At 30.1% G+C, this 18617-nt stretch overlaps 3 protein-coding genes across 4 annotated transcripts in view; 1 reads left to right on the top strand and 2 right to left on the bottom strand.

Annotated features, from left to right (window-relative positions):
* Positions 1 to 47: 47 nt before the first annotated feature.
* Positions 48 to 3374, bottom strand: LOC121117500 (uncharacterized). 2 transcript variants are annotated; one of them, XM_040711957.2, is made up of 3 exons: positions 2426 to 3344; positions 1640 to 2378; positions 48 to 1583 (listed from the first exon to the last, which is right to left on the bottom strand). In XM_040711957.2, the coding sequence occupies exons 2-3, from the start codon at positions 2267 to 2269 to the stop codon at positions 483 to 485; spliced, it is 1731 nt and encodes a 576-aa protein (XP_040567891.1). In that variant the 5' UTR covers positions 2270 to 2378; positions 2426 to 3344; the 3' UTR covers positions 48 to 482. The 2 variants fall into 2 exon arrangements, with proteins under 2 accessions (XP_040567891.1, XP_040567890.1); XM_040711956.2 differs by having other exon boundaries at positions 1640 to 3374.
* Positions 3375 to 4039: 665 nt separating this feature from the next.
* On the top strand, positions 4040 to 4896 carry LOC121118476 (EKC/KEOPS complex subunit Tprkb). Its single transcript, XM_040713056.2, has one exon. The coding sequence runs from the start codon at positions 4123 to 4125 to the stop codon at positions 4654 to 4656; it is 534 nt and encodes a 177-aa protein (XP_040568990.1). The 5' UTR covers positions 4040 to 4122; the 3' UTR covers positions 4657 to 4896.
* Positions 4897 to 11700: 6804 nt separating this feature from the next.
* The window catches only part of LOC121117956 (uncharacterized), a 55246-nt gene continuing 48329 nt past the window's right edge, over positions 11701 to 18617 (bottom strand). The window contains exon 3 of the mRNA XM_040712496.2: positions 11701 to 12831. Within this exon, the coding sequence (XP_040568430.1) occupies positions 12535 to 12831 (297 nt within the window). The 3' untranslated portion in view covers positions 11701 to 12534. The remainder of the gene's footprint in view (positions 12832 to 18617) is intronic.

The raw sequence follows: 18617 nt of genomic DNA, 5'->3' as shown, positions 1-18617 counted from the left end.
TCAATTTCTAATTAATTATTTCATAATGACGACGACTTACTCATATATAAAATATTGACTTCCAAAATGATTTTTACGTATATTTAAAGACTTTATTTATATATGTCTCTCAAATGGTTATTGGTTATGTTAGACTAGGTTTATATGGGTCAAAAAACTAAATCTGCTGCTATTTAAATCAATAAATGACATTTCTTTTTAAATTATAAACTAATTATTAAGGAATAAGTACAGTTTCAATAGATTAATTATGGAAATTCAGAATGTAAGAAGTGAGAAAAAATGTTATTCCAAGGGTTCTATGCAACTAAATTTTATCATTACTTTAATAATTGCAAATTGTTCATAAAGATTTGAGGGACTGATTTTATAATATAAAAAATATATATTCATTAATTATCAAAATATACTAGATAGTTAATAAAATAAACATAATAAATAGGTACATTATGTATAATTAAATAAAGACTATAGAATTAAGATTATTGATTATAATCATGATTAGTATCTTCAGTTCTTCTTTTTTTGAACTTTTCTTCGTATAGGGATTTATACCATGGAGGTGCACCATCTTCACGATATCCATAACTAATAAATAACTCTTCACCTTTTTTTATATCTCTGATAGTTGGGAAAGATCTGATAAGTCCAAATCTGGGTGTGTCTAGTATACCTCCAAATTCGCAGTTTGGTTCAAAGGAATGATTGAACTTATGTGCAAGAGTGGCATTGTATTTTTCTGTTGAACCATCATTAATAGGTATAATGATTGTGAAATGGCATATTCTTAGTGATGCATGATATTTATAATAGGCATGCCACTCATCACTATTTTGATCAATTCCCTTTTTGTTATTTTCATCTTTGCATCTCTGATTATATGGGTCAAGCTCACTTTTTCTTAAAACAATCCCATTATATAATGCGATGGTTGTATGTTTCGGAATATCACGACTTGCAAATACTCCTTGATCTGCAAGTTCATGATCAACGTTTGATTTTTTGAGATAATAATATTTTTTATCCAGTGGATCTGTGAGCATGGGTTGATCCCCATATGTTTCATTTGTGGCAGGTAAGTAGTGATAGCTAGGACCTTCAGGCTCTGAAAATCTTGCTTCATAAATTCCATTAACGCATCTCACTCCTGTAAGCGTTGCTTCTTTACCCTCAATTAAGATACCTTTCTTGAATTTCCCAATGATAACAGTATCCAAATCCGGATAAATGTAGGCTAAATTATCCCCTGTAAATTCTGCTCCATTAATGTCACCATACAATAATCCACCACCAGGTACTACTCGCCATGATGGACCTACTGGAATTCCATTATCATAACGTCCGATGAAAGCTAAACCAGGAAATGATGTACTATTACATAGATGCTTAGGATCTGTAACGTATTTTCCAAATCTACGTACAATACCATGATATTTTCCATTCTTTAATTGACCATAAATAAATGTTTTAGTTGATGTTATCAACTTTATATCATCATTATTGCCTTCTTCAAAGTGTATTCCAGGATCAACAAAATTTGATTGAGTCGAAACTACCATTATAGGTAGTTGATTGTCTTGAACCTATTTATAAAGATATTAGAATATAAAAAATATAGATAATAAATAATATTACTTACATCAAACTCATTGGAACGAAAATTGAATTCAAAATTACCATGATTATTTTTGATTTGACCAAAATTTTGAATCGAAGTCCTGATTTCAAATTCATGTAACAATATGTCTCTATTCCATTCTGGTATATTAATACTGAATGAAGGTCTATTTTTATTTATAAACTTTTCTTTATATATTGGCATTCTCCAATATGGATCCGGATATATACTTTCTAACTGGTCTAGCCAGTCTGATAATTGATTTTTTGCTTTTGATCCATATATCCAACTGTTCTCACAACTAGGTAAGATGTCATCATTTTCAAAATGTCGCTGATCTGTTAGAACATTCCATACGAATTCTCTCTTATCATTAGTCGATTTAATTGATTCTATTTCAATTGAACATGAGGATGTGGATTTGAATTTGATGTCGATTTCTTGACATCCATAATATATATAGCTCGTATAATTACATTTTTTACATTTTTTCATAGATGTAAGATCTTTATACATAATATAACCTCCATCACGACCGTCACGGATCAAAAGAACTCCAGTTGATTCATCAACTTGAATAACTAATTTGTTATAAGTCATGTTGGATAGCAATAAATTTGAACTAAAGTATCGAATAGGCCCAATAAACATGGAATTCTTCGCATAACCAGCAATAAATTCTCCATTTTTAAAATGAATTCTAACTTTACCTTGAAGTTGATTTTTCACAAACGTCCCTCCGATACTATCAATATCTTTCCTATAAGTACGAATGCATATACCGTACTTCATTCCATCTATGTGTACCTTATCAAAATGGACTTTGGCTAAGCCATTCAACTCTTTGTTCTTTTTACTCAGTTTCTTTTCCCCATCGTACGAAAAGTCCCATCGAAAATCATTTTCTTCCAAGCAATCCTCCAAGGAAACTTCTAAGATTGGACCACCATGCTCAGACAGAGCATAATTATGGGCGTCACTGTCTAAAGTACAATCTTTATTCGGATTAGATATAATATCATACCATGATTTGAAATTTTCATGGCAGAAAACAAAGTGTAATAGGCTCAAAAAATGGATGAGAAGCATTAACTTTCTTTGCTTCATGATTTTTAAATGACTGCAGCGAAATTGTGAGGATAAGTACGCACCCAGAACAACAAATGATTTCCCACTTAGTCAATACTAAGAATATATTTGTGCAATTGATCTACGAATACCATTGCTTTGGGGCTCATACCTGTAAATTTACAAGCACATTTTCCCACTCGACAATTTTGCAAGAAATATCATTAAGTTAATATTCCTTATTCATAACTGAAGCATGTAAAACTTGACATCACAATTATTTACGTATTTCAGGAGAATTAAAAATGTACGGAAATCCTGCTATTTGATAAATTAAAGAGTCTAATCCCCCCCTGTGAAATATCTCCAATGAGCCGCAACACTGATTGTCAATACTAAAGACACACATTCATAATCTCAATGCTGAGATGAGGTAGACCAAACAGCAACTGGGGAAACAATTTGGAACATTTCATCTCCAACCTAACTGGCTATTACTCATTACTATTTAGTATTAATAAAAAGAAGTTGAAGAATCGATGTAATGCAGACTAATTAATTTATATATGGACTAAGTCCTCCATATATTTTGTAAATATAATTTATTAACCTCAGTCTTAAATTTGAGTCAAATCGAAATTAGAAATGTATTTACAAGAGCCTACCGCTGACATCATAATTATAGCCTAACGCCATCTACATGCTGTTATTTTCATTATAAATTAACACCAAGAATATATTATCTAAAGGAGCACTAGCTCTGAGCACGCAACCTCATTTTTGGTGATAATTTCAAGACTATTTTGTAATAGTTGATAGTTCCATTATTATTGAAAAAGGAATGGAGGAATCATATTTCATATTAATTAAATATTTGAATGAAACCTACTACATCATAATATTGTAAAAATACGAATTGAAGTTAATACTTTATAATATGAAGAGCAAATTCATTAGTTTATTAACATATACACAACATATATTATTTACATATAATTAATGATATGCATTCTGTCATTCCATCATTTATTAAACAAAAAAACAATTCTTGGGGATTTCAAATATTGACATAAAGTGGAAGAGTTGATTACAATACCATGTGATGTTAATATAAAACGACAACTACGATAAATTATAATTGTACAAGCAGTACGTTATTTCTAGTAGTTCTTGGTTATACGTACATACTCCTTAAATTGTACAAAGCCTATATTGGTTTACCAATTGGTATTTCTTGCCGAAAATGATGTTTTTACTTCAGCAGGTTGCGGGATTCGAGCGTTTGCTCCTCCAGAACTCATTGATTTTATACTATTTTATAGTATACAATTAATAGTTGTAAATAAATAAATATTGATCATGTTATAAACTTAAAGTAAAGAGTAAACAAAGTCAATTCAATTTAAAGTAATTAACTAATAATACTTAATAGTAGAATGAAGATGGATCAGAGATGGGATATGTGCACTGAAGGGAATTTACAATGCTCCCTAGCATTGTGGAAGGATGTCAAGAATTCATCTCAGCTGAAGGATCGCATTTTATCTCAAGATATTCGTGACGTTTGTTTCATTAATCCAACTTTTCTTTTGGAACCATTTTGCGCTGTTGTAGCTGCCAATAAGGCTGCAATAGCTCAACAAAGAAAATCCATGATTACCAAATCAATCCTAACTGAAATCCTTTTCAATCTCAGCCCTTCTTCTAATATACGAGATGCGTTGCAGACTTTTGGAATAAATGATGAGTCAACTCATCTCCTTGGACTTATCTTTCTAGATAAGAACTCCGAAGCAACAAGATTTGATGCTTTGGGTGTACAAGGAACACGAATACCCCTAGATAACCTCTCAAAATTATCTGATGAAAGTGCTATTCGGAAGAAATATAAAGTTTCAAATACCGTAACGGATCGTAGCAGTCTTGTTAAATACGTGACATCCAAAATAGCCTCTAAAAGCTTGCTATAACTTCAATATGTATTGATTTTTATTCATTCTTTGTCATTTTATGCTTACTTTACACTTGATATCCAGTAAAAATAGTTTTTTTTACTCCAACATTTGGTCAACCAAGGATTTGTAAAAATTATCCTTATTACTTGGAGGATTACTTCTTGTGTATGCATATCAAACCTATGTGATTTATATTTTCTCTAAGACAATTGCCAATAATCTACTTATTGAAATAATTTAAACAATTTAAGAATCCTCAGTTGTAAAATTTAATGGAATGTTTGTGCGAATTTACTATTTGAAATTATTTTGAAGTGAATCATTAGTCGTTGTCATAACATAACTTATGACAAACGTGTGGTATTTGTAGTTTCAACATAATTAATTTTAGGAAATGTAAATTTGATTCAACATTCTTCGAGTATAAAAAAGTCCTAATTGATCTAATTTCAAAAATTGAGTTTTCACTAGTGTTCATTTTGATTGTTCAGCTTATCTTGAACAGTTTGCACCTATAATCTTTTTATTACTCTAATTATTTTGGTTCTATTAATTTAATAATTTGGGTTGTAAAATTGGGGGAGTAATAATAATGGACTCAGAGTAGAATTGAAGATCTACAACGGAGTAATTTTAGTATATTTTTAGTTTATTTGTGTTTATTTCTTTACTCCTATAGCTGCTCACAGCTAATTTAATAAAACTTCATGAAACTGCTTTTCTCCAGACATTCTTCTTCAAATTGTCAGGGTTACCATGCTAATTTTCGTTTTCTTTTTTATTACACCGAAAATGCTAACAATTTACAAGCTTAGTAATAATGTCCTATCTGAAAAATCTTTTATTTACCTCTTATAACTTAAATTTTAAGTTGATATATTTTTATTTTGCCTTTTCTGAACAATTTGAAATGTCCAGATAGGACATTTTTATTACAAGGCAGCGACAAGTTATTCGAAGTAACAAAATATATTTGCTATCCAAATAAATGAAATTATACATGTTTGAATCGAATGAGATTATTATTTTGGAGAATATATCAATGGTTGAGACGAAAAAACACTTTAACTAGGAGAACATTCCATCCGAACGAGAAGTTAATCAAATGATTGATGATTTCATAAGCAACCAAATTCAGGTCTTGGAACGCCCGTTGATTAAAAGCCATACTTATTATCGTTATTTAAGCCGTAGAACACGAAAATGACTATTAAAACTTTCAACCGGTATAGGTTTGGCCTTTACAACCATTTTTAGATAAATTATAGATTAAGTTATCTTGAATTTAGTTCTGAAAAATTGTGTCTAATCGTACAAAATCAAGTAAAATGAGAAATCATATTTGGAATATAATAATTTTTCAATTGTTTTACATTATAGCTAAAATTAAAGAATAAACCTTATATCGCAACTTAAAAAGATTTGCTGTTAAAATAGGTCGATTTTAACTAATTTTTCAACTTAATTTTTTAATTTTCTAATGGAATATTTAATAGATAAGCAACAAAAACATAGCGTTAAAGCTTCCAAAATTAAATATAAATATGTCCATTAGATGACTCAATCTGTAAGAAATAGTATTAAAATACATTGGATAGGAAAGAAATTAATTTTCTTCCCTCTAAAGTACTAACTACTTATTACAAGGTGTCAAATAGTTTACTTAATCATATTTAATATCGTAACTTTTTTCACGCAATCTGAATTGATTATTTATTTAATATCCCATAATAAATTTAAAAATTTCACTGAAAAAAATCAATTTCTATCTGCAAATTTAATGGCATTCGCATTTTTAGATGCTCAATACGTTAAAATAACAAATCCCTTTCAATACGGAAAGTGAAGTATTTAGTGTATGGATACCACACATGTTCATACAATTCAAATTTCCCATCCAGTTTCTAAAATATCTGATTATTTCATTGATAAATAATATTGATTTATTTGGATTAGTAGCTGTTTTATGGTCTGTTTTGATATAGGAATTAAGTGCAATTTATCCTTTAGTAAAAACAATCTAATGAAAATACATACATGAATGACTTTATAGGTACTAAATTGTATTCATCAATGCCTTTCAAGGAGGGAAAAAATAGATTGGTACTTATATTGGACAATTTTGTAGCTAAATTTGGAATTGATAAAAGGTTTGAAATATAATAGTCATGGGCGCAGTTGTTACGGATGACATGCCCCACTCAAATTTTAAGGAACTGTAGTTCAGCCCCAAACCTATTTAAAAGTCTTACCTGCACCAGGGCCAGTTTTAGAGGTGAGACAAATGTTTCAGGCCAGCACTGGATTCATTATTAGTTTGAACCTATTGCTGAATCTAGATCAGAACATATATAACAATTTACCCTTAACCGGGTACAACCTTGTTTGGGACAGTTGCATAGATTTTCTTTCGAATTTATTCAATTTTTTTCGGTTGGATTATTGTTATTTACCAGTTGGTTATTTACATATTAAGGCGAAATAGCCTCAAGTCAAAATTAACTACCACCGTTGGGAACTACTCACACCTTAACACACGGCGTTATCACGCTAACTCAAAAATACCCTGTGCATTTCTTTGTTAGCTGTCGATTCCCTCTTCTCTCTTGATACGTCATGCCTATTTCATAATTTATTCTATACTTATGCTCCGTTTCGAATAAAATACTTTGTAGATTTTAATAATATGTAATTTATTTTTATAATTGTGAAGAAATAATATGACAATGATAGTCTAAGAGTATATAAGATATATAAATAGCGGTTTCTGTTTCTTTTTGGAGGAAAGGTTGCTTGATACATTAAAGATAACAACGTGTTAACAAGAGCTAATTCTAATTCAACCAATCAACATTCAGAAGACTGATAGGGTTGATAGAAAATAAACATCGACAGGCAACTACAAAATACCGCCTAAATTTTTGTGTTAATGAGGTAAGTATTATTCACATTTTAGTTAGGGGCCAGAGGGGGAATACAACTCCTTGGAGTCCCTTGCCATGGCTATACCACTGACCCCAAATAGTAGAGAAAAACATAGTTTTTCCATTGTTGTTTTGATGAGGCCATGCAAAAAGTATTCATTACTATTAGTATGAAGCTCTCAATATGTAGAAGTTGGGAACTACTTATTCATGGATTAAATGATACCATTTGACTGACTGAAAAAAAAGGAATTCAAAAAATGTTTTATACTAATTAATATAAAAAAGTTTTATTCGTTACCTCTTTTCTTATGTAATACATACTGAGTAAAGTATTTCAGCATCAATAGAATATGTTTTGTCTACCTAGGAACGAACTATTTGTGTATTTTTAGAAGAATCCAAAAATTCTTAGAATGGAGAGACATTGATAAAATTAATTTACTCTCTATTAGTAGTGATATGACTAGACGCAATGTATCCGTCATCCAATGTTTTGAGCATGACGATTAGAAGACGAAACGGAACAATTTTTCAATGAATTTACTCTCTACTGAGTGGTCCATTAAAATATGAACATTTAATTTTAAACTTCAATAAGATATAATTTATTAATTCACACTACAATTTCAAAGAAATTAATACTATAAATGGATGTGTGTCTGATGACTCTTAATCATTAGTGTAGCCGCAGTTAGCAGTAATGAAGGCTTCCAGGTGATGGTGGATATAATCCTCTATCATGGCGTCCCAGAGCTGAATGACAGTGGCTTTGAGGGCCTTGGTGTTTGGATGACGGACACCTCAGTATGTACCCAAAAGGTGTAGTAGAGCGGTTTGGCATCAGGGCTGTAGGGGGCCAAAAGTGTCTCAAAATAGTTCAAAATAACTCAAAAAAGTCTTGCAATGGAAGAGATGGATCTCTTTTATTGCTGTGTCAAAAGTGGGCTCTCCACCCTCAAGAGGGTCTTTCCAACCACTTTTTTGATAGCTCTCTGGACAGTCTTGCATTAACCTTCATGTACTTGATGGGATTGGCCTGGACTATTTTCTTTCACTCCTTCGGATCCACTTGGACATTTTTGACAGATCCCTTCTTCCTCTCTAACGTTTCGGATTTGCAGACGTCGTAGACGTTGGTCTTAGAGACGCCCAACTGATTGGAGTACGCAAATGGAAATTCGTCAATCACGTTCAAGTGTCATTTTATCGACTTGTACGTAAGCTACAGAGCTCACGTCTGTTCTGTTTTGTAACTAGTTTATCCTACATATAATATATCGGAATATGAATTAATTTTAATCCCTCAAATATAATTAATTATTGAATTAGTAAGTGTTCAGATTTCAATGGACCACCTAGTAATAATTATGCTCGAGTTTACTTTAATTTTGAGCCGATCCGCAACATTTAAAATAATTTGACAACTATAGCAAATTTGACAAATACTTGCATAACATAACACATGGGCTGAAAATTTGCGGGCTTAACAAAGAAAACATGTTCTAATCCTTCCAAATTGTTTTTTGTTAAAATTATTATTATGTTAATTTTTTATTTGCTTTATGGAGCGGAGTCCTCATAACACTTTTCAAGCCATTACTTAGCTTGATCGGCATTTTTTTGCATCATGAACCAGTGTAAAATTAAAACACGGAATTGTTTTTGATCCATTGTTCTGTAAATAACAAAAGTAGCTTCGTCACACTTAGCAGAATAACTCAACAACTAAAGAACAGATTGTCATTAAATTTTGACAGCTGTCTTTTGAAGGTTGGTAATACTAACTAAAAATGAAGTGAATTAAATAAATTCATTAATAACGCCATCTTTTTGTGAAGTCTAGTACTTTTCAATCATGTGTTACTTTTCGAAATGTAGTATTTATTTTGTGAGCTAAGAGGGGACAAAATGTATTCGTCAACAAGGGTTTTTGCATGACAATTACGAGGCAAAGACGAAATGAGACATTTCTTTTGAATGTTTCGTTTTTCAAAATAAGACAAGACTAAATGTGACGAAAATGGGACGAAGGAAACTAAAATTATTTCTCTAATATGGTTTTTAAAGTTTTGTGTGACCTCGACATTTCAAAATCTAATGATACCTCCCATAATCTTCCTACAAAATATGTTACTTTTTTCGTAAACCTGCTTACCGACAGACAAACAAACAAACGGAAGTGATTATATAATCTCCTTTCAACTACGTTGGCGTGGATAATTAACACTTTATCAAATACATATTAATTCAATGTATTTAAACATTGAAATTTAGAAGGTAAGTCTACAAAACTGCCCAAAACCTATTAACTCATAATGAAACGACCTTCAAATATTTTTATTAGAGTGACCTAACTTTTGTAAGCATTACTAGTATAGCCCCCCCCCATCAACTTGTCATGGAAATATAGAACCTGTCACCCTTTTTCGTTAAGTTAGTTTGTAAAATAAGTTCATCTTATCGAGTTCAAGGTTACTTTTTGTGGCTTAGAAGCGTCAGAAAGGGTGGATTTGTAACTTGAGTTTCCAGCCTATTGTGTATGACTTGAGATCCTTGGAATGGGGACACTTTTGTTTAGTTGTAAGAAATATGTCATTTAAAGGGTTAAAAAACTACTAGGTATGTGATGAACGAGCTGATTTCTGTTTAAATTGGGGGTTGAAAATATAATGATGTAAATCAAGTGTGTTTTTTAGCTGGCCCGTTTTTTTTGGAATTGGTAGTCACAGAATTAATTTTCTTTTCTTTAACAGTTGTCATTATTATTTAATTCCTTAGTACTGAACATCATTTCATTAATAGATTCAGTTATATTTCAAGCCTGATTGAACATTCATATTCGTAAAAGACGAGGCAGGATTGGTTGCGGAGTTATATTTGTAAGTCCTTTATGGATTCAGAGTATAATTGGGGATCGACAAATGAGTAATTCTTGAAATTTCCTTACTTTTTATCCGTTTTCCATCCTCCCTCGTAACAGCTGATTGTAGCTATTCTAATGAAACGTCATGAGCAATATTCCTTCTCTCCTTCCACACATTCTTCAGATTGTCAGGGTTCCATGTTGATTTTTGGTTTCTTTTGATTAATATGCCCATTCTACACTGGATTTTCATCATTTAAAATATACGATTCCATCTAATTTCGTATCCTTAAGAATTTGCCGTCTGACATATTTGACGCCTTTTTATGTTTTTGTATTATAGGTTCGAGCTTTACCTTTAGTTTTGACTGTTAAAACATTCCTTTCTTTCTATCCATGGAGTTTCATTCCTCCAAGCATAAAATAAGAATATGACTGAGTAAGGTGCCACTGGTCAATTAGTACTTTTGAAATAGACTCATGACAAAGGCCTCCGAAGGGGGTGTAGCCTCTCCCCCAAATTAAGGAATTTTGGATTTTTTAGTACAAAATTTAATATTTGAAATTTTTGGAAAAAAATTAAAAATAATTATTCAATTTTTTTCCAAAAAATTTAAATTTCTGTGAATAACTATGGATTTTTGAAATTTTTCTCAAAAAGTTTAATGTTAGAATTTTTTTATGAGTAGCGGTGAATTTTTGAAATTTTTTCCAAAAAATTTAATATTATAAATTTTTTTCGCAAAAAATTTAATTTTTTGTAAACAGCTATAGATTATTGGATTTTTTTTCTAAAAAATTTAATTTTTTTGTAAACAGATATAGATTTTTGGATTTTTTTTCAAAAAATTTGATATTAGATTTTTTTTTGTAAAGTTTATCTTTAAACTTAAATTTTTCAAATTTTTTTTGTTAACAGCAGTGGATTTTTGAATTTTTTTCCCAAAAAATGTATTTTTCAATATTTTTTCAAGAAAGAAAAAATATTTTTGGATTTTTTTCCCAAAAAAAAATCCAAAAACCAAGCCCTCAAAGTATAATCCTGCGGACGCCAATGCATGATGATGGAAGAAAATCATCGTAGCTTATTTAATGAAACGTCATGAGAGCAAAGCTGCTCTCTTCCAAAACATTTTTCAAACTGTCAGAGTGACCAAGATAATTTTCGCTTTCTATAATTTAATATACCTTTGATATAAGATTCAAGACTAAAGGTAACGAGTATAAATAGTCCAACTTTGGGAATGACCTACCCATTACTACTCCCTATTTATCTTACAACAGTGTAGTTTTTTATTTTATATATTTATGTATGTATAATTATCATCATTTATACAGGGTTTTATAAAAAATAATATGATATAATAATTTTTATTTATGTATAATATTATTTACAATACTATAATTAGAAAAATGCTCTATATCAAGGCATTTTTAGTTATTTTTAATAAAAGTTCATCTGGATTTGAGGGAAGAGGATGTTTTGATTAGACTTGATGATTATTTATAATCAAATAAATCATCGAATAAGCTTTTTAAAAAGACAAAAAAAAACAAAAAACGACGTTTAGCAAAAATGGCACTTGTTAAAAAGTGTGGATAAGGTTTTGTGATTTATATATAAAAATGATAGGTTGCGATGCAAAGTGGTAACTTATAAAAAAAGTATAATATATTGGTCATTTTCATATGTGGCCCGTCAACACAAAAGCAAGCTAGATAGATCTTTCTCAAGTTGGTTACTTCACTTAATAATCATTTTTCAATTTCTATCAACCAATTGTTCTTACGAATCATTTGGAAATTTGCATTTATGAAGTAAAAAATAAATTGGACATTGCTTGATGATTATTCCGGAATGTTTTAGTTTTGACGCACCACATATTATCATTTTTTATATATAGGTATGTATGGAGAGAGATTCAATAATAATAATAATTAATCTACAACTAAATTGCAGTCAATTGAATAGTTTTTTTTTGACGAAAAAAAAAATAGTTAAACTTATTTGGTTCAATAAAAATAATTATTATAGTTAATGAAAGAAACATATTTTCTTCATTATATATATTAAAAAATATCTTTTTTTTCTTCTAACAAAGTTTAAGGTTGCTTTCGAAAGATTTTATTTAATTTATGTTGTTTTTCTAGCTCGGCCTTTGTACTGCAGATCTTCTTTTTCATTTTCTTGACTACAGTTCTTGGATTACTTTGACGTCGTTCGCATTTTTGTACAGGTGTAATTGTGCATCCATTGGGTGTGTTCTCCACTCCAGGTCTTGTTGAATTAAATTTGTTCTTATACTCTTCTGCTTCCTCTGCTTCTTTTTTATGATCCAACTCGTGGCAAACACGTTGTGGGCGGTAATTACACTTTTCCTCGGGAAGGATTTCGTTTACCTATAATGAAAAGATTTACATGAGTTATGAGCTATTCGATTATATACAGTACTGTTACTATTAGTAGTTATTAATCATTGGTTGCCAGATTTGTTTGCCATGGTTAAATTGCATTTGAGAGAGAAATTTTGAAGGAAATGTTAGAGAAAAATTATGGCTTTACATATTTGACAAGTTATTAACATCTAAGTGCCTGACTGCTATAATAATTTCATCCCTTCAAAATCTGCGCACATCACAATAGATTTACAGTCATTGAAGTGATGGAACCATTCTTTATATTTATAATCAACTTTTATCTTATCTCTATTTACAAATAAATGAACTTAGCATCCAGGGACGATAACTAGGCGGGCCATGCCCCACTCTACAGACAATATATGTAAACAAAGTTCATACCCATTAAAAAAATAATGCCTAATGTACATGGATGAAAGAAACTGATGTGAAAATGAGATACATTTGAGTTTTTAGCAATGGCAGAGGTTTCTTATGATGACGACATATATAATTTATATTAAAAAATACGTAAACTTTATAATAAAAAAATACCACAAATTTTCTAAAAAATGTCAGCCGAATTTATATACTAAAAAAGGTCATTATATCTTTTGGAAAAAAATCTTTAACTTGTCTTCTTTATTAGAATATTCAATTATGTTCCCAGATGATGAATGAGTTTCTCTTTCTAATTTCTTTATTTATTTAATAACATACTGGAGGGGGGGAGGAGGCATGATTGATGAATGTTCAAGAGGTGGATGTCTAGCTACAATTAAGTAAAGAAAGCTCATGCCCTATTGGTTATTATCCTTCTGAAGTTGTATGATTTCCCCGCAACACGGCGCCACTCTCTGAAGCCTTTACTACAAACTAATAAAATTTAACAACGCTCATGCCCTATTCATACAATGCTTCAGAGCATCAAAGTATTGACATTTTTTTCTAGGGGAGGGGATCCCTGGTTATCCATTTAGTGTGGGTTTCAGATTTTCAATCACACTGCCATTAGAACCAACTTATGTGTATGATACTGATGCATTCATAAACCCAATTTGTATGAAAGACAATCAGAAGTCTAAAACTTTGAAGGGGCAAATTACGTTGTTGAATGATCATGTATGTATATAACATAAAAGTTATGTTTGCAAGATAATACATTAGTATGACAAATGCCCCCTCAATCCCTTATTCCAATTGAACTAGAATATACTCTACATCAATTTTCCCCTTTGACTATTGTATGTCTGTTCATTTATCATCCTTTTAATCAAATCTAATATTTAAACATTGTGTACAAGTTGCAACTTGTACACGCAGATGGTTACAAACTACAATTTTCATCCCATGGTGGTATATTTTAAGTTTCTATCTGTCTATTTAATTACCAATTTAATGCTATTGTTTTGTTTTTTATCTATTAGTATTATTATGTCTTATTTATTATGTATTTACAAGTATTATAATAGTGGGCATCTGAACTCTATAATGTCATATAAAACTTATAAATTCGTAACTATCATCAATATAGGCAATAGTTGCATCATATACACATATCTAAGGATATCGACTGTCCAAGGAATATTCAATTATTACATTATCCTAATCACATGTAGGACTCTCAATTTTCATCTCATTTTTGATTGAAACTAGCTCATACAAGTTACAAATTGTAAAAAAACACAACTTTTATACGACTTATATTTATATTTGAAAGGACTAAAGTGTTAGTTCATAGCAATGCCATACGGATTTTGTCTCGCACAGTCCTGGATATCTGTGGAACACATGGCCCGGAATATTAGACGTATTGCTGAGCACCAAGCCATTTGATCCCAAAAATTTGTACATACAACTCCAGGGTTTGTAAAATTTCAAATTCCCGAGTATCTTTCCGACAGTACTCTTAAAGTTTTTGTACTTTTTGCTTTCAATGTAATTGATAACATATTTAATCAAATTAAAAATTTTTGAACTTTTATTAACACGAAAAAATAACAAAAAATGGATTACAGAATGCCGTACCGTCTCTTCTCATCCTTAGCCTGCCACATATCGGGTATATTTTTAGATAGCCCGAGTAAAAAATACATAGACCGGGAGGTCGGCTAGTGATTTTGCTCTTAACTCTTTGCACTTATGTATATTCAGTAATATTATAGTAATGACTCCAACCATTTTTATAAGTTTGTATGGCCATAAAGTATATATGTGGAACCTCAACATAAAAAAAATCTCGAAAAGAAGAAAATCCTTTTTTTTTACTTCATACATATATACAGTTCAATATTTCATAGACATATTTGGGTCAATTATTGGCTTTGTATTCAAATTTGTGGGATGAGTTAAAATACAAAAGAAGGTACGCTATAGCTAAGAATCTTTATTGGATATAAGAGACTTATAGTGGCCCCGATATGGTCTTTCGAATAAAATCTGTCAATTTCTCATTCTTGTAATATGACAATCAATTTTGACTGCTTTAATTAGTGCAATTTGCGCTGCACACAAAGGATTAATAGGAATAATTTGTTGACAGAAATGGACATAATTCGTTTATGAAGTATACAAATGAAATCAACATTCAATATTGGGAAAAATCATTTTTTTGTGTTGACAGGCAACATATATAATGTGGCAAGAAGAATGCTCATTTGTCATCAATTTCATATTATAAATAAATGTCTTAAAAAGGGAAAGTGAATGATTTTGATGATTAATCAAGTATTTATATCTATATGTAAAAGTAGGCATTCCCCCTTGCAGTGGAATAGCGAATCAATTTGTCTTAATTATACAATGATCATCCTGTAGATTTCACTACTCGTTTAACTTGATGGGAAATATGGATATTCTTTTCCGTCATTACTTGGCTTCACATCATTTACATGTACATTTAAAGGAATTAATATATGTACATAATTTAAAAATGAAAATATTTTTAATCAAATGAGAAACTGGGGAAATAATAATATAATAAAATGTACGAGCCAAATTTTATATAATAAGGTATGGGTAGTAGACAAGTCCTTACCCTTATTGTATCGCGCAACTTTTTACATGGAAATCATTTGGTAGTTAGCCAATTCTTCCCAAACAATGGAATTATAGCTCAATAATGGTTGAGAAGTATTCACAGATTAACAAAAGCTAATTGTAATTCAATTTATCAACGTTTGGTACACTGATAAGGGGGAAGGGGGACAAAAAATTGACAGCTGACGACAAATACACGGTATATTTTTGTGTTAGTTATGCAACGCCGCGTAGAAAATAAAATAGTATTCTAATGCCGTCACTAGGGTAAGAAGTTGAGAATACATTTTATATGAAATCGATTATTGTTCAAGAATGGATTAAACAAAATGTATTTCAGCCAATTTTTATCTGAATAATAAAAAATATATATTCCCAACTGTGACGTCATTAAATAGTAACACAGATAGGAATTATTATTTTATTTTCTACTCCTCAATGCTGTTACCTTTTTATAAAGATCTTGATATAAGGGTCTAAAATATGATAATAACGGATGATTAAACAACAACGTTATCTATAGATTGGTTTGCCTTTAGAAATTAATCAATCAATACGTTAGAAAATTAATTTACATACAAATTGTTATTAAATAATTAATAGCAGTGGCAGAGAGGCCACAGGGTGCATAAAATTCCTGTGATTAATATTCTATGGGCACAAAAAGTTAGAAGGAATGCCAAGTTAGAATAAAAAATAAGGAAAAGTATAAAATAATTTTCTAAAAATATAAATGAAATAATTTAAATTAATAATCGATTCTCCTAAAAAAAACACTGATTTAAGATTGCAAGTTATGATATTCTTCTATTTGAAAAAAAATTAATCATTTAAAGACGTTAAAAGGTCTGATTTTTTTAAAATACAAGAATTTACATATATTCTCATAAATCTGTGGCGTAGGGGCAGTAACATTTACACATGACCTCCTTGTGATTGTCTCTTTGCATTACTTTATATCCAAGAAAGTTCTATTTTCTTTTCTTCAAAAGTTTTTACCAAATAAACAACCTACAAATCTTGTAAATATCTACAAGGAGAACAATTTACAATTATGTATGGTAGATTATTTGTGCCAAAATTTATATATAGGTATATATTTACATACATATATTAACATAAATCAAATTATAAATTAAATTAATTTTACCAATCAAAGGCATTAACATAATCCAATAGAAATATTGTTAATTAAAAGTTTTTAAAAATATAAAATATGTAACGTATTCGTAAATCCCTTTGATCGTCTCTTGTGAGATATTAAAATTTCACGTTATGAAATTACGTTGGTTAGCTAGAGGATGAAAAGCAATTATTTTCTTATCTATCCATCAACCTACCGTCCTACATAATTATCCTCTTCATGGCAAAATTTGTAATCATAATATTTATAATATATAATTAAAAATGGATCAAATATCTAATCCACATGTCAAGAGGGTTGACTCATGGATTTGATATGTTATTCAATTATGATCAAAGGCAGGTGTTACATATGTAGATGTGCATTGTTGACACTCAGTGCCGGTCTATGCAGCCACAGTAAAGCTCTGTACTTCCATTAGATCCTGCACTTGTCTCAAATTCTTTTTTGATAAAAAGGTCATTTGCATAAAATAAGAAATTTATTTTCTAGAAAAATAACACTGAATAAAAAAATCATTCTATTTTCAAATATTTAAAGAAAAAAAAATCCAAGCTTAAAGCCAAAAATGAAAGAAAGAGAAGAATTATGTACATTTATCTTTATCTCACGCTTAAGCTGGCCTTTGCCTTAGTTATTATCTTAATTCTTACATAGATTGGGATTTAAGTCCCGTCTTCCATAGGGCCCTGCAATTGTTAAAGCCGACTTTAGGGTAGGGGCATTTACTTTTTTTATGTTCTCTGCTTGATTGAAAAGAATAAGGCCTCTGAACATTGTATATTTTTATAATAAAAATATATCAATAAATATATACACAAAATATTCAGTTTTCTAAGAAAAAGTCATTTGAAAAAAAAAAAAAATGTTAAATGTATTTTCTCAAATAAAACGTCTTTAACACATAGCATTCTTTTATAAATTAATTTATCAATTTGTTCAAAAAGAAATATATATATATATATACAGGTTCCGCAGAAAGTTCTGTTAAATGTTTATTAAAGTACTAAATATATAAAAAATAACGTAATTGGCATATAATTATAGACATGGGTAGACACAAGTTTCAAAAACAATCAGCCGTGAGAGAAAGAAAATAAACACAAATCCCACTCCGTAACTAGCAAGATCAAAGGTAGGAGGAATTTCTCCGATGTAGATCCTAAATTTTAGTCTGAGTCCAACGAGTACTTATGTACACTTATAACACCCCAACAAATCTTTAATTTTACTTTCTGTAATTCATGAGCACACGAACTAGTGATTAATTTATACTTGGAATTAAAGAATAATGATGTCAATTTAATAAAAGAATACATACATAAAAAGACAACAACACATTGTTAAGAGCGCATGCTAGAAAAAACATTCAGTCGTTCTCGGTCATAATTTATACAACCATATTCATAACTCATATGTATGTACGCTCATCAATTGACTAAATTATATGTAGAATGACCCATGCATTCATTGAGTAGATCATGAACTATCATACATTAATTGATATTCAAACTACATATTTAACCATGTTCAAGATCTGGCTACATACCTTACGTTCCTTTCTTTAATATTCACAACTATTATAATCTATGTAGGTTATAACTTA

The sequence above is a fragment of the Lepeophtheirus salmonis genome, chromosome 5 (genome assembly GCF_016086655.4).
Source record: "Lepeophtheirus salmonis chromosome 5, UVic_Lsal_1.4, whole genome shotgun sequence".
In the NCBI taxonomy this organism is placed as follows: domain Eukaryota; kingdom Metazoa; phylum Arthropoda; class Copepoda; order Siphonostomatoida; family Caligidae; genus Lepeophtheirus; species Lepeophtheirus salmonis.
The sequence above is the reverse complement of the archived record's forward strand: the minus strand, read 5'-3'. Positions and strand labels throughout refer to the sequence as shown.